The following is an 18,115-nucleotide window of genomic DNA, read 5'->3' on the forward strand; positions in this document are numbered from 1 at the left end:
GCTCGGCAATAACCCTCACAATCAAGTACACTGGCGATTTCGATTTCCCTTGGTCGTTTTTACACTTTCTGGCTTACTCCTTTAATTGTTTTGACCCGTGTATTTGTACCGTTTTTAGAGACCATTAATTTTTTTAAAAGCAAAATCCTTCCCTCTAGTCTCGTAGCTAGTGCGTGCGCCTTAATACAGGTTGTCCCGGGTTCGGTTCCGAATGGAAAAGTATTAAAATTTGAACGCATTACAATGCGTTAAACTGTAGGTCCACGTCTCGTTTAGCCTTGGTGTTGAAAACGTACACTAAACTTCAAAAAATAAAAGAACAAATTTTAGGAAAATAAAGTACTTTTACACAATTACTAGAGATCCGATTTCAATTGATTGATTATTTGTAGTTTATTTTTTAAAGCAGAAAGTCTTTATGAGATGCATCTACTCTTGAAAGAATCCTAACTACTACTTAGACAGCTTTTTATCGGAGGGGGTTCTTTAAATTGAATATTTGAGTGCCCCTATTCGAAATTTTGCTTATACGTGAAGAAGTATTCCGTAATCTTTATTAATTGTAGAAACATGTTGGCAGTTACGTAAATAAATCATTTATATATATATAAAACAATACTTCCATTTTAAAGACGAAAAAAGCCGACGGTTTATGGAGAATGACCTTCATCCCAAAAATTCCAGGTTCCGTTGCATCTCGATTGCTAAATAATACAGAAAAGAAGGTAACTTGCACCAATCGATGCTGCTTTGATAAATATGCATTTTAGTTGATAAAAATACTATTATTAACTTCAAGATGTGAGTCATGGAGGGAATTTTACCAGATAAATAAAATTCCAAACAAAGCAGTATAGTTAAATAAATATATTATAAACTGTGTTCCGGTTTCGTCTTTTACGATAGCGCCTTCATCAAATTTGATTATGACTTACTTAAATTTGCCTTGTTCTGAAAATAAAATAGTGCTGAAGGAAGACACCGCTCTTGGGTATTCACAAGCTATTGGTGGAAAGTTTTCTTGAGAAACTGCTACGCAGCTCACCAAACACGTGACGGGCGCTTTACGTTTGCGCGACTGCACAGACACACACTTGTCAGATAAACTTATAGATTACACTACCATCTTATATGGAGAGGGATGTGAAAATAGCACTGGGAAAATACTGGTAATACATGTTGAGCATGGTCAGAGATATGCACCGAGGAAAGTAGGACTCCCTCCCTCACCGCTGAGGATGGTGTTATTGAGCATTTTTCCACCTAAGGGGGAGGCATCGGAGAACCAGAAAGCAATTCCACATGCGTCAGTGATCTTTGCATCCTGTTCAGTTAACTTTTATTCGTATCTGTCCCCAAAGTTTACTAGTTTGTGAAATTCTAAAGCTTCATACCAATGATTTCACATTGTAGAAGAAATTTGGTTTCGATGTATAATAATTAATGGGAATGATAATTGTTGCTGTAATCGTGGCAATAAATGTAGATATTAAAGTAGGCCTATTACGCAACTACAGTTGTATTTTTAGCATATGAGCTGGGAACACTATTTGCAGTCGAGAAGGATGGAAAGGGTCTGCTGACCAGGTTCACAACATAAATTCTCAACAGTACCTTTTGTTGAGATTGTCATGTTCGTGTAGTTTCTACGAATATTTAATGAGATAACACAAAAATAAATAAATACCTAAAAATATAATCTATTAGAAAGAAAGAATAGATTGCAGCTTGTGATTGGCTGGAGGACATTGATTCTTTCAGCATTATATTTATTGTCAGAACAACCCGTTGGTTTGGTAGCTATCGGACGTGCTTTTGATGAGTAAGTCTCGGGTTCGATTTCCAGCAAGAGAGCAGTGAGCGCATTACAGTGGTTCGAATTCCACCTCAAACTGTAGGCAAATGTCTCATATAGCGTCGCTGCTGTAAAAGGACGGTATACTTCAATAAATAACCAAATAATAGAAAAAGGAGGTGTAAATCAAAACGTGTTTAATGAACGCGTTGTTATAATGTCGAAACAAAATATAGCTTGTTCCGAGTTTTATTTATGTAAATGAGAATTCACACAAAGGTAAATATGATTAAAAAAAAAAAAAGTTTCATTAGTCATTAAAACTTTATAGCAAACTTGCAAAAGAGGCAGTAGTTTATTGAATTTCAGTTATATCTTGGAACTTCGAGCTATTTGTGGTCACAGCAAAGAAGTGTCTCAGCCGCAAAGCTACTTCAAGTAAGAGATAGTGAACTCCGTTGTGGCAAATTATTTTATCGAAAGAGGAATACTAAAATATTTTTCTTCACGTGACTTATTGACCTAAACACGTAAACGAACTTATTCATTACATGTTAGGATAGATGTGAAAAAGTTTTGTAAACCCAATCAGTGACATTCATAATTTGGAATTTCAATATTTGTGAACAGAACTCTATACGTGAATAACGGTGGGGAGTAGCAAGTGATACTATAACTTTAATAGTGTTTTGTGTTTTCTAATGATCATGTGCTTTTCAAATCTAGAAAGATCCTCTTTGAAGACGGTTATGTTAGGAAGTAAGGACAACACGTTAAGGAAGATACCAGCGTGAACAGAAACGATATTAAATAAAATTACGAGTATTGTCTGGAACAAGATAAGTGTAGTAATTTACGAGATATGTATCTTGTAGCGTCTATTAGTAAATATTTAAAATGAAGTTCAGTAATTTTGTATGTAAAGACGTACAGTGGATATATGATTATGGAAGGGATAATTCATTGATATTTTTCCTGTAGTATTTGTGCCTCACATCAGAATTGAAAAGAATGCCTTCAAAGTGAAAAGTCATTAAGAGAGTCCAAAGCCGGGGAGAGGGGGGGAGGGTAAAGGTGGTTTCACCGCCAGTGCCGGTATAGTTCCTCTCCTGTAGAACTCTGGAGCCGCCACTACAGTCTTGTAAACGATAAAAGAAATGATTATGTTATCTCTGCTTGCGGAAACAATTGGATATGCAAAGTATTATCAGATATTGTATTTAAAACTTTTTACTTCTATCGAGGATTTGTTCTAATAAAGACTCATGTTTGTTGGTCGATAGGGTTGTGACTTTCAATGAAGTACTTAATTAGGAAAATAGCTTAAATGTGATAATGGACGTGTATTTGAACAGGAAAAAAAAAAAAAAAAAAAAACAAAAAAAAAAAAAACAATACTCGCCTATAACAGCTGAAACAGTTTGTCACTGTCTACGATGTTATGTTTATAGGCAGTTTCTTTTAACTATTTAATTTTGCTTTAGATATAATATATGTGAAATTCTGAAGTAATTATATTCATTTATTTTCATCTCTGTTCTAGTGAAGAAACTCCCGAGAAAACCGGTTCCTCCATTTCACTACAGACGGAAGATGGACAAAATATCTGTGCTCCAGGTTCAATACATCGCTATGTTAAAACAAAGGACAAGGATTTTATATGTAGGTTGTGTGGGCAAGTGTATACAAAATACTACAGTATTATTATTCATGTGAAAGGTCACATTAAGAATAGAGGGGACGTGTGCCCAATTTGCAGGAAGGCATATACAACGAAAGCCAATTTAAAGCGCCATATGGTGATTCACTCGAAAAGAAATTTCACTTGTAACGTATGTGGAGAGAACTTCCAACAGAAGAAAGAGTATTATGCGCACGTCAAGGTACATGTATTAGGAAAAACTGCTGAACCAAAACCGTTTTCGTGCGACACATGTGGTAAAAAATTCTCGAAAGAATCCGATTTGTTTTCTCATGCCATAGTACACGAAATAGTTGAAAAGAAAGAATTTCGTTGTACTTTTTGCGGAGATAAATTTGAAGAGGAAGATGAACTAAAATTGCACCAACGATCGCATGAAAATAGGGAACACATGTGTAGAATTTGCAGTAAGATTCTGTCGTCAAAAATCATTTTGAATGAACACATGAAAATCCATCTGGGCATTAAACCTTTCTTGTGTCGTAATTGTGGGAAGAGGTTCCGACGTAACGACCATCTCCGAAGCCATTTGAAAGTCCATTTGAAGTTGAAACCCTTTTTATGTGATAAATGCAACAGATGTTTTAGCACTGAACAGCTACTGATTGAACACAAGGCAAAACATGCTGAAAAGAGAGAATACCCGTGTACTCATTGTGAAAATGTAATATTTGAACGAAAGGATTACTTAGATAGACACATGAAAAATCATGCTCTGGGAAAGAATTTCTTGTGCCGAACTTGCAATCGATTGTTTGCTAAGGTCGATGAGCTAGCGCATCACATGAGAAAGCATGATGGAACATTTAAGTCTAATCGTCGTAAACGGCCTACTTTTGTGGCAAATAAACTTGTGGCTGAGGGCAAGAAAAAATGTCCAAAATGTGGATTAACAATGGCTAAAGAGCGGCTTAAAGAACATTTGAAATTTCATCATAACGTAGAGGAAAGCTTTACTTGTAGGGTGTGTAAGGAAGTATTCGCTGCTAGAAGCGATCTCATCAAACACATGCGGTCACATACTGAAGAGAAGCCTAAAATAGAAAAAGAGGAAGTGAAAGAAGAAGTGGCTACTACGCCCTCTATATATACTTGTGAATTATGCGGTAAGAAATTCGATGATCCTATCAATTTAAAACGCCACGTGTTTTACCATACCGGAATAAGTGAACGAGGTACGAAGAGAGCACTAACCCAAATGAATGACACATCATCATCAGTGTCTGAAAAGAAATCAGATTCTTCTATCACTCCTGATGATGGAATTCCAAAACCGATTTGCAAGAAAAAATTCAAATGCAAAACATGTCAGAAGGCATTTTATCATCGTACACGTTTGGTTCAGCATCTCTTTGTGCATGTTGGTAATTCTGGAACCGATCCCATACAAGTAGTAGACGAAGATGCCGCCAAAACACACAAATGCAAAATATGTGACACTGTTTTCGAATCTGAGGAACAGCTGAAGTCGCATATGAATTCTGAAACTGGGAAGTCTGCTTGTGCTCAATTGATGGTGGAAACAGGGCCGCAAAGCCAAACAGAGGCACCAATTAATGTTTCAGAAGTAATCAACGATAAACCGTTCTCGTGTGATAAATGCGGTAAATCATTCAGCCATGTTTTCAAGTTAAACGGTCATAAGCATATTCATTCCGCAGGTGCTAAAAAGAAAAGAGGTCTTACCTTGCAGAAGAGGTATCATTGTAGTAAATGTGGACAGAAATTCAGAAGTACTATTCAGTGGTTGATTCATAAGCAAACGCCCTGCGGTGAACATCTAGTTGGCCTTCCTTCAACTATTGTGGCCTCTGAGAATAAAGATAATGCGGACAACCAAAGTGCCGATGCCATTTCTGAAACTGATTCTACTCGATTTGAGAATTCTGTGCAAAGTGAAGTTATTTCGGACGACAGTGTAAGTGTTACGTCTTCTCAAAAGGAAGAATTGTGTAGTAAAGTACGTAAAGGTGATACGCTCGGTAAATGCCAAGTTTATGATCCTGTCAGCAATACCTATGGCTGTAATATTTGTGGTAAAAATTTTAGAAACTTTTTACAATTACGAGGACATTCCAGAATTCATAGTCCTAACTATAAGAAGATCCCTAGGTGTATTTTATGCAAATTGGACTTCCCAAATCGTATTAAGTTGCGTGCTCATATGACCGCCCTTCATGCGAAACGTAATGTGCCCAAACCAACTACCTGTAACTTCTGTGGGAAACAGTTCGCCACTAATTTGAAGTTACGTGGACACTTACGAATTCACAGCCCTTATTATCAAAAACGCGTTGCGAATGTTGAAGAGGGTTCAAAATCCGTTCCAGACGTTTTAGAATCGGATGGTGTAAGTGGTGTTAGTGCCGTGTGTAATAAGTGTGGGAAATCTTATACTGGGGACGCACATGAGTGTTCTGATGTAACGGAATCATTGGACAGTGAAAAAGTATTAGAAACCTCCCAGGAAACTAAACAAAATGAGGATTCTTCTAGTCAGGCTGACAATGATTCGAAAGAGACTGGAAGAGTGAGACGGAAATGTAGTCTTCAGGGTGGCATTAGTAAGTATTTAGAGGACGGGATAGACTTTTTAGATAGTTTAGATGAAGACTATAAAAAACGTACTAAATCTCGAAAGAAAGGGGATATCGGAAAGCGGAGAGCGAAATATCAGTACAAAGTAGCGAAAGAAGCGGACAATTGTTACCCATGTGAAATATGTGGGAAGATATTCTACAAAGTAAGGCAGTTGACAGGTCATTTACGAATACACGGTAGCTATTATACGCATGTACGATATGCAATTGGTCATAATAAGTTTAAATGTACAAAATGCGACGAAATCTACTCGGACGCTGCCGAATTCCGACAGCACTTGCTGCAGCATGACAGCGATGGAGGAAGTGCTACCACGGATACGGCTAAGACTGAAGATAATCCTAGCGAAGAAAGCAGCGTTGTGTTGCCCTCTTTATTCGTCGAAGCAAATGAAGTGGAAGAGATTGGGGATGCATTGGATGCAAATGAAGAAGACGATGTCATCATTGATGATGATGATGATGGCACTGTGTCGTTCGAAGCCGAGAACAAAAACGCTTCAAACATCAACGAAGAAGCCGAGGATGAGACAATGTTAACGACAGTAAGTGATCCGTTGGCAATTGATGAAAACGTTTTAACTTACGGTGATGAAGAAAACAGTTTGACAGAGAAAGTGGAGGGTTCGACGCAAAAAGTAAAATCAGATGGAGATTACGTCATAATTAAAGAGCAGCCACATGTTCAAAAAATGAAGTCGAAATCGACTACTAAAAAACTGATGATATTTTCCTGCAAAACTTGTGGAGAAAAATTCATAAAGATTTCGAAATTAAGGCAACATGAGCGAATGCATGAATCGCCCGATAAGCGTCATGTGTGTAAAGACTGTGGAAAAGTGTACGCTAATAAAAGTGTTCTGTATAGACACAGAGTGATCCATACAGGAATAAAGAAACACGTGTGTCAGTTTTGTCCTAAAGCCTTCTACAGAGGTGATCAGTTAAAATACCATCTTGCTACACATTTAGAAAGATTTACTCCGACGTCATAGATATTTCAAGGCGTGTTTATAGTTAAAAACTCAGTTCGTATATATAATATATATATATATGTGTGTGTAGTATACAAGACAAAGCAGAATTTTATACGTTATTCGTACAGAGTAAGATATAACATGCGCATTAGTGTATATGTTTTCTTCGGAAGGCAACTGTGCGTTTTAGAGGTTGATTTTATTTTTGTTAAAGCGTTCCTTATAATTTAAAATGCCTCTGTTTACCTTACTAAAAGGTTTTGAGGAAAGAGTTTTGGAACTTACATAAATTTCCTGGTTCCGAGTATGATTGGAACTAATTATAACAGAGTGGCAGCATACATTACTGTTCCATATTTACAAGAAATATAAAACAAATGCAAAAGGCATGGTCATTATTTAAGGACAAAGGTTTATTTAAAAGAAAACTTAGGTACATACCGTATTTACGCGATTTTAAGACGCACTTTTTTTTGTCGATTTTTTTCCCTCCAAAATAAAGATGCGTCGTAGATTAGAGTAATGCAAATTTAGGCCAGATTAGATGGGGTTTTGCCAATAATTGCTAATCCCGTTAATCACGATTCTGTAAATAATGTGTTATTTTGTGTGTACGAACAGAATGCAAAACTAAAATCGTGCACTTTACGCGAAATAAAAACCCTTTAAAATTAGCCCGCAAGACAGTGGCAAATGAAAGAGAGTAATCATTCTTGTGGATTTACGACAGCGGAGATTGTTCCTTCAATGTTCCTTTATTTTCCCATGTTTATTATTATTATTTTTTATTCTTTAAAATCAATTCAGTTTTTTTTTTTCCGTTTTCATTTAATTTTTCCTTCAAAAATTGGGAGTGCATCGTACATTTGAGGGCGCCTTAGATTCACGTAAATACGATAAATGCATACAAACACAAAATTCTGTACAGTCAAAGAATGTAAATAGATTCTGTAGAAGATTTTACTAAAAGACCTATAATTCGAATACTTAAAAATCACAGAAATTTTTTTGTCAAGGCCAACAGTACCTTTGAAGTTATAAACTGAGTTATTAAATTTTACATATTCGATCTGGGAATTTCGTCATTAAAAATAACGAATTTCTCTCTACTTGAAAGTCGCAATTGAGTTTCTGTAGTTTTGAAAAGATTATTATTTCATGAAAAATCCACAGTGGGAATATGTAAAATTTGGTAACTCAGTTTACAACTTCAAACGTACTGTTGATCCGACAAAGATGTTAGTGATTTTCAGGTAATCGAAATTATAGTTGTTTTGATAAAATCCAAATACGCTAAGTATGCTGCTGTATGTTGTTCTTATTGTACATAAGAATGTATTATACAAAAAATGAAACCTTAGCCTTACATTAATTTATGTTTCATATAGATATATATCTTAACACATTGAAAGATGTATAACATATATTTTTATCTATATTTTAATTCTTGGTATCGAAAATTTACTGATTGATTCCTAATTTAATTTTAAATTCTTATTGTTTCGTCGGTAAGTTACAGACTGATTGAAAGTTATAACAACGAAATTATTACACCGAGTAGTGATGCTATCGTTAATATTCGTTTTCACGACATAAAATCTGCCGGAGGCATTAAATCCAAGAGAAAATTAAATTTCAGTGATAACTGTAGTAATCGAGTCTGTGCTGGGAATTTTGCACCAGTTACTAATGAATTTTAACGGTTCCAATTGCAGTCATAAGATTTACTTGCAATTTAGTGTGGAGGTCGCAATTAAAAGTACCCGAATCTCAGTCTAATATATTTATTACTTGATATACGAAAACAATGTACAGTCATATTTAAGAGTGAGTTCCCTGGAATGAAGTATCTTTTTTCAGTTGTAAGACATTATATGACAATTGTTCATTCATCCCGAACTGACGAAGGGATTTTACCAGAAGGAACTTTTTTTTTGTAACATTTGTACATAAAGTAAATTCTCAAATTTGAAGCCGTAGTTAAGCTTCTCTATCTGAGTTTTAATGTAGAATCTTCGGTTACAATATTTTTTGTTAGTCATACATCTGTGACCAAAATAGTTTGTAGACAGTACTGTATAGTAGAGATAATGCAGTTTTTCGACCCCCCCTTTTTTTTAAGTTTCATTGAGGAAATTGTTTGATATTTGAGGCTTATTACTAGCATTTAAGTTCCATGCCTTTTGTAGTCTTTTCAAAATACTGCCACTTCCTAATGAAGAAAATATATATTCCACACACTTATGGATCTGTTGCGTGACTCTATGTATAATTCTTGTGGTATAGTTTTGCTCTGTTTATTGTGAAGTAAGGTTAATCATACGTACGCACAAGTATGAAACACGACTTGAAGAATACTAGTTACAAAAAATTATATTTCAACATAAATTATTATAGTGATCTCGTTTATATCTTGCTTACATTGGTCATCAGAAAATTGATGTGTAATTATTTACTTGATATTACTAGTGACAGACTTCTGAATTACTTATGATCTGATATTATTAAATTAGGATTAAGAAATATCGTTGTAGAAATCAACCAGCACCTATCTCAATAGCTTTCCATTTTACTTTTAAACATCCTAATTTTATAAAAAAGTTTGCGCTTCATCATCAGATTGAAAATTATTAAAAAATACAAACCAGGAGAAAGAAAGAAGTACATGAGGATGGCAGTATTTATTCAAAATGATATATGGTATTCGGAAACAATACCAAGAAACTTTGGGAAATGAATGTTTACACGAAAACATGAAAAAGATTATAAATCAATATAAGTATACAAATGTATCATTTCCAAATTAAACGTCGCTGAAATTTCGTCGGAACGAGAAAACGAAGAGTCATAATTCGAGAATGAAATCAAGGTCGGGTAGAAGAATATAATGTTTTTATTTCTAACTTAGATTCCATCAATGTACTAGTAGATGAGGAACAAGGTTATCTTCGAAGTTTAGGAGGAGAATCCTGAAGCCTTCTTGAAACGAAAAAGGGTTAGATCAGGAGCTGAAAACTGGCATAAATTCCATATCCACTGGCACGTTGATGGAATCTAGGTACATAATAACTACTGTTCTTTTTCTTGCCCTTTAGTCGATATTCTCGAGTTTTAATCCTTTGAATATTGTTCTTACCAATTTTGGACGGGATAGAACTCTGGAATGACGCATTTGTAGACCCAAGTTCGTTCATAACTTCTTTCATGATTTTGTGTGAGGATTCATTAATCAAAGTTTTTGGCGTTATTTTCGAACACCCTGTATGTGACAACCTGGATCAGTAATAATGCTTTCACCAACCGTCACATACCAGTGTCATATAGTCATTACATGAGATCGTTTGGTGGAAGGAGTAACATTGTCATATACCTCTTTTTTTCTAGTTTGCATATTTTAAACTGTTTTGCCTCTTAATGATTGAACGCAACTATGTGATGAAAACGTGGATGTTGAAATGTTAAAAAATAGAAATCTGTTAAGATACGTACTAGTCATACTTTTTATAATGATCTTACGTATGTATATACAGTATATATATTAAAGAAAGCTAAATTCCATTAGTGTGTTACAGTATGTGAGTTATTTGCATAATCTGAGTTTAAAATGCAATTTATGTGACACAACTGTGTTAAAATGAACTGCGCGAAGCAAAATGATCGTAAACTTGTGTGTGTATATACTGAAGTGAAGTAGTGCTGTTACATTAGAGCATTTGTTAAAATTTCGTATTGTCCAAGCTTAATTTTTATCATGTGCAGTGAGAAACTTTATGTCTCGGATTAACTCTTAAGAAACGTTGCATAACCCTAGAAGTATAAAAATATTTATTTGACTTGACATATTTATAGATCATGTTAAAGGTAACAGGTAGAAACTAAATAACTAGTCTATTAAGGATGTACGATGATTCTCTCTCCCTAATTCATAATCGTTGTTCCTTTTTTTCAAATATATGTCAGCTCTTCATTATTATTGCAGACTTTGAAGACTCATTTGTTAAAACATTCTTTTCGAGAGGTTCCGTGACCTATCTTAAAGTTAAATAGTAAATATTATCGCTGTGATGCAGGAAATACGAATTCAGTTTCCGGTGCGAGTGGATGTTGGTCTCGATTTCATATTAAACTGTAGGGTTCTTATCTTGTAACCCGAGTCAAAAAAAGGGAATGTAAACTCCAATCAGTTACAATTAATTGATTAGTCATCTGATTAATGTTCCTTCCAGTTAATTATTACAAAATGTTTTATGCACTCAATTAGTAATTCCAATCAATTTGGTGAGATTTTCGTTATAATTCACTTAAATAGCTCGTTTTAAACAATGAAGAATGTATTGGAAATATTAATATTTACCAAGTAGTATTCTTAAACATAAATAGTGTAGCTTGTTCGTGTTCGTTTATGCTTGTGTTTGATTAACGAAATATTTCGGAATCAACAAACATTCTTTATATGTTGCCAACTGTACGCAGGGAAGTAAAGTCGAATGTAATTCTAGTGTATTTGATATGTAATGCAACTAATACATTCAGTCTGTGAACATAAAAATGAAATAATTGGTCATAATTTGTAGATAACTGCATTGTTGTCAAGTTGTAAATAACTGCATATTTTTTATATATAGGAAAGTGTATATGATATGGTTAATCGAAACTATGTTAACTCTTAAATGAAAACACGCAACTCAAAAAACATTTAGCATAACTATACTATTTATTTTAAGGTCTCAACCTGTTAATTGTTGTCAACACACTAATGGAAATGATGAAATGTAGCATATTTAAAACTTTGACACACGATTTTCTAGAAATAGATGTTATTCACGTTCCTTTCCTTAAGTTCGTTGATGCTCCGAACTCTCGTGCTGTACAGACCCTTTCAGCATACCTTATAATCAGAAATAGCAAGGCAACGGATCGGGGAAATGGAAAGGTCTTCATCTCCCTATCTATCTACTTTGATACGAGTGGTGGGGGAAATGAAGAACATTACGAGCAAAATATGCATGTGCAATATCCTGTTAAAAATATCAAGCTTTACATGTCGTTAGTGAAAGTTCACCTATGCAGTGTGATTGTAGCATACATAACTACTTTTCGGAGTTCTCTGTTGAAGTTCAAATATGTAAGGTCCAGTTACATCAGAAGAGATAACGATGCAGTTGATATTTCCCTTTGCAGAGGCACGTTCGTAGTTAGGAATCATTCGTGGATTTTCGGTACCCCAAAAGCTTATATTGTGTCGATTCACCTGACTGACTTGGGAGGAGAGTTGATTCCTTGTTGAATCCAATAAATTACAATCATGTCATGTTGAATATTCGCTATTTCCGCTAAAATCTGACAGCGTTCCACGCGAACACGGTTTTAATCTTGTCAGAATTTTGAACACTTTGACATGGTATGGTTACGATCCGAGTTCCTGCGTTGAAATGATCCAAACAATTTTCTGTAGAATCTTTCGTTTCCAAACTGCGTCGTGTGCTTGATTTCTGTTGATCATTTTGAATGAATTGTTGAACAGAAATATTCGTATCTGTCGAACAGCAGTTATCTGTTATAAAACGTCCAGCATTATCTTTGTAGATGTCCGCAACCGAGCCATTCTTCCCACTACGATAAATTGTAGTAATTGTATATACGATAAATTGTTAAAAGGCTTGGTTGATTTCATTGAAATAGTTATCTAAATTTTTAGCGGTTGGAGAATGAAACATTCATCAAGCTTGCCACCACTCTTCATCTGGGATTAACCTATCACCCATCACATTCATCTGAAAGAAACAAACAAGAAAGTTCAGTCCATTTAAATGTTAACATAATTTTGACTATCCCTGTATATTCCTTTATAGTTTGGCTTTTCCAAAATCTAACGACGCTACAGCATGAAGTAGTTTTGTGAATTTTTGTATACTCCGTTTGTGACTAATAACATTGCATGTTATTTTATTTATTTATTTATATATTTATTAGTCATGTTAAGTCTTAAGTTAATTGAGAGTGATGTAGAACGTTCGTTATGTGTTTTTTTTTCCCCTTTTGTGTAGGTTTTCATTCTTAATTACGTTAATGGTCTTTTGACGTGGATAATCAACACTTGTGTACGAAGTGGTGCTGATTTTTCCAAGATATGTATTTAAAGATATAATTTGACGCATATTTCTATAATTTGAAAAAAAAAAAAGTAATTATTTTACTGTTCCTAAATTGTACTGTAATTATATTACTTACTGTTTCACCAAACATTGTCTCCTTTATCGGAAGCTCAGGGTAACTTTATCATCTTGCAGATTGTCATCGTGCACTTATTTTATGTGCTCGACTGAACAGCAATTAGATTAAAACTTACTTGTGTACTCGAATAACTTTTCTTTTCATCCCTACTCGCTGGTCTAATGGCTAGCTTGTGTCCTTTCAGGGTGAACGTGGTTCCAGGTTCAGTTCCTGGTAAGAGAACACAAAAATTAAATTTCACTATCATTAGTCATTCTTCCGCCTCCTTAAGTGTATTAAAAAATCATTTAATTTTTAGCTCTTCTTCTCAACATAAGAAAGTACTTATAAGATTGCTGTTTCAATCATGAACTTCTAGCAATTGGAATACACTAGAAATGTTTGCTTGTAATGTAGAACTTTTTTTTTTAATTATTATTATTAACTTGTGGTGACTTGTGAATAGCTTTATAAAATTCAAAAATTTGTAATAGTGTATTGCAGTTACTTTACAAAAGTTTCAGGTAATTAAATAATAAGTTAAAAAGTATGTAACATTTAAGTAATATCTAAAGAGTATGTATAAGTATGTAAGTATAATGATTATAACAGCAATCTTGTAAGTACTTTTCATAATTTTACAAAACTAATTACATCACATTTTTCGTTACAAAAAGGCTTGTGGAGAGTTTTTGCAGTACGAGGTTATAATGTCTATTTCAGTTCATACTTCGATATATATTTGCTCTAAGTTCGTTTTGATGTGATAAAGAATTAGTAAACGTAATTTATTAATTAACTGTTCAAAATGACATAACACAGAATACGATATATGCGAATTTATGTATTTTTCGAAAATACTTTAACATTTACCTTCGTGATATTTACAAAATATCTTCTTTATGAACGAAAATACACTAATTCACAATGGCGTACCTTTTATGTTTTAAATTAACTGTAAAAAGCATAGATATTGACATCTGGCCCCAACTAACAACATGAATAGGCAGATCTGGCCATAAAAGAAAGTATCATATGTTACAGACCTTAGTCCATAGTAACATATACGTATTATCGTTATAGAGGGGAAGGAGGGAGGAATATAGGACTTAAAGAATAATTGTTCGAGTGCAAAAGCATGTATATTAGCAAGAGTTTAACCTCCCCATTGTTCAGTTTTGACAAACTGAAAAGAAATTAAGAGTTAAATGTGAGTTAATCTGAGCTTCAATTGTAGGCAATAGTGTTTCCTGAACACTAGAAGTACAGTTTAGACAGAGTAACTAATTATTTTTTTTTACAAATTGAACAAGCTAGGACTTTATTTGTGATCATATCTAAGGAGAATCTTTTGGTTGTGCTGCAAATCACTTATCCAGTCAGTGTGATCAGTTGAATCGTTGCTTTTTATGTATTTTCTAAGATTCAATATAGTTGGCAGCTTCATAAAGTGTGAGTAAACTAGTATTGTAGGTGTTACAATATTTAAGAGTTTTTTTTTCAGTATTTCAGGATGGCACTTAGGCAGACTCCGTAAATGATGATAGAATATTTCAGAGCCTTGTAGCTGAATACTTGAGAATTGTTGAATAAGTTACTATCATAGTTTGTGCACTTGTTGCTTTATCTGATTTCCTAGACGCTTTTAAATCTAAAGTGTACAATCTTTAGTAAAAAATATTGTCAAAATTGAAGTTGTCAAATATTTATCAGCACCACCCTCTATTACAGTACTTCGATACTATATTTTGTACCTGTTATTAGGATGACTGGGGCAATTATGACAGGCAAACGTAAACTTTCATTTATCTGCTTATATCCCAAAAAAATATCTTTTGTTTTAATTTTGACAAATATCATAATAATTCTATGTTACTTCCATATTTGCATAAACTAAGAAAAAAAAATACAAACCCATGTAAGTGAATTTTGAGATTTGTTTTTTGCAGTCCCAACTACTAGAATTTCCCCAACCATGTAGGAATTATAGCAAAGTCTCTTAGGTTCTATTGTATTTACAATAGACTGACTTTTTTGCAGTTATGTCATAGGCCTCATTTAGCCCTTTAAAATGGTGTTTCTAAATGTTTTCTATCTTATTTGTAAGAAAGTTACGAAAAATCCAAGACAGTATATTATATGTATATATATTCGTTCTACAGAAACAAATGCGAATAATTTAATTATGGAAATTCAGAAATAGGCTTTAACTTACTTAAAACATTTACAGTCGCTGTACAGAGGTTGTTCGGTCTACATTTAGCCAATTTCGACTTACTTAAAAATTTAGAAGAATCCATGGCGCCAGGTCTGTAAGTGCTCGATGTTTCCCTTGGTTCCTAACAATAGCCCGACAGTGTAATTTCCACTGTAATAGGCTTCTCTGAAGAACTGGGAGGGGAATCTTGTCCCATTCCCTTTGCACAACTTTCCAAAGTACTTCCACAGTTGTCACACACCGTTTTCCCAAAGCCCGCTTCAGCAATCCAAATCCACAATAGTCCATAGGACTTGCATCTGGAGAATTAACAGGTACCTCATTGAAAGGTATCATCTGTATACCACTTGCCTCCTCCATCTCCATGTAGAATGCGAGGGACGATCGTGAGGTATGTGATGAGGCCTTGTCCATTTGAATGCGCACCAGATTGGCGTCATTTCCGTACATTGTAGGAATCTCATGCTCGTAGATCGGCCGCATGATCTGCTCCTGAAAATACTGCGAATTTATTTTGCAGTTCTTCGCCACCCTACGAATCTTCAGTTTATCTCGGTAGCAGTAGCCAGTAACGACCATGAACCCTTTTGGGAAGGATTCTTTACGGACACGGACCCACCTCCTGAAGTTCTTGGCGCCTTTCTCTCGGTACATGATGGCTCTCGGTTTGCCGCAGTCGGAAAAGTAAATCCATGCTTCATCGAGCGTTATGACGTATATCCACCTTTGTTTTGCCAGATGCCGTTCGTACAGCTTCCGGGCGTTACACTTTCGTTCCTTTTGGTGGGCATCCGTGAGAAGATGGTCGCGAGCTTTCGTGATTTTTTCCAGCTTGAGTTGATGGTGTAAGGTCCGGCTCACAGTCCCCAACGACACTTTAAGACGATTAGCCATACACCTTTGTATTGGCAGATTTTCTTGCATTGCTATTTTGCGAAGTTTCCTCTGAATGGTGGAGATGGCCTTGGTGCATTCCCGCTTCCTAGGCAACTTCGTTGGTGATCCAAATGCTGGACCTTCGTTGCGCTTGTACTTTTTAATAACATTTTTATTTCACTTAAACTGATGTTGCAACCATTCTTGTTGCACTGTTTTCTAATGACAGAAACACTAAAGTGGGCGTCATAAAGAGCTGCAACATAGCCTTCCCAAAATCGGCTTAGTTTGGGCGGCATTTTGGTCACAGAGCGGAAACCCACACACTTGGAAACAAATTTAACACAACACTCACAACAATGGTCCTGTTTTGTGCGTTATTGTCGTCCGCGCGGAAAGACAACTCCGTTCCCAGAAAGCCACTGCACAACACTGCAGGACGCCAAGAGCCAGGTCGGGTGAGTCCATTCTGCGCGGGAGGGGGAAGGAACGAAATCGGCCAAACGTAGGCTGAACAACCTCTGTATATTTTGGAATATGTAAATAGCCTATATTGCCAGCTACATTAAGAGATGTACTAAAAGCACAACGTAACTAGCAACTTCTTAGTCAACATCTGAGTCCAGATTATTGGAAATAAAATCATCTTTATGCCTAGAAACCCATATGTACAGTTCCCTTACCATTTCATTATCTTCTACTATAAATTATTTTATGTCCATTTAGGGTAAGACGGCAAGAAAATCCACATCACTAGATAACATCGAAAAATAAATTCTTTATTTGTAATGTAGAGAGGTTTACAGACATCCAAATTCAGCAGACCTAAAATAGAGTACCAATAAACATGGTTTTGATACATTTTATTCTTCAGATCTTATATCAGGGCGCAAAATTTCGAAGTCAGACGCAGTCGTCAATCCAAAAATGATAGTCGCCAGTATCTCTCACGTACAAATTATGAGAGGTCCCTCCTCCCACGGCCTTTGGTTTGACAAAGAAAAGGATTCCATGTCCGTTGTGAAGACTATTCCGTGTTTTCTTTCACTCAGTGACAATTATTTTCATGCGAAACGAAGTGCGCGGCCATGTGAGTTTAGGCAGGAACCATTCCTACTGAACACTGGTCGCGTCTGACGCCAGTGGCGACCTGCCGACCGGAAATTTTGCACCCTGTCTTATGTGCTTGCTAAAAGAGAGAACTGCCATAATTGCCCCAGTTGTTTTGCTGTAATTGCTCCGTAGCATTACAAAATGAGGCAATTATAATACCCTTTGTAAATCATATAATTCATTGCAGTAAAAATTCGATTTTTTAAATATAGTACTTTGGAACACGGTTAAACAACCTACATTACTATTTTTTTAAATGCTAGTTTAAAAATTAACCTGAGGCTAAGTGCTACGAAATTCCCTTGCGCGGATGAAAGCAGTTTTTTTATTGCTTATTCCAGGTGCTAAAACCATTTTTTTTTTTTTTTTAATAACAATTATGCTTGCCTTGTCATTCTAAATAACATATTTTGTAATGAATTAAGCTATAAAACTGAAATACTTGTAAGTATAGACTCTTGCCAGAATTGTCCCAGGGCACGCTACATTTCGGTAATCAAAAATTGGATAGAATTTAAATCAATTTTGTATGTTGGAAACTTACATCGTACTCACAAGAGGAATATGATTTCAAAATATCAAAATTTCTCACTTTTTTTTTTTTTTTTTTTATATATATAA

The 18,115-nt window shown here is 35.0% G+C and overlaps 1 protein-coding gene across 2 annotated transcripts in view; it reads left to right on the forward strand.

Annotated features, from left to right (window-relative positions):
- LOC145680372 (uncharacterized) overlaps positions 1-17,855 on the forward strand; it is a 55,996-nt gene extending 38,141 nt beyond the window's left edge. For both annotated transcript variants that reach the window (XM_081750799.1, XM_081750800.1), the window contains exon 4: positions 3,339-17,855. In XM_081750799.1, the coding sequence (XP_081606925.1) occupies positions 3,339-7,092 (3,754 nt within the window). In that variant the 3' untranslated portion in view covers positions 7,093-17,855. The remainder of the gene's footprint in view (positions 1-3,338) is intronic.
- The last annotated feature ends 260 nt before the right edge of the window (positions 17,856-18,115 follow it).

This window comes from Thermobia domestica, chromosome 3 (assembly GCF_964235325.1).
Source record: "Thermobia domestica chromosome 3, izTheDome1.hap1.1, whole genome shotgun sequence".
In the NCBI taxonomy this organism is placed as follows: domain Eukaryota; kingdom Metazoa; phylum Arthropoda; class Insecta; order Zygentoma; family Lepismatidae; genus Thermobia; species Thermobia domestica.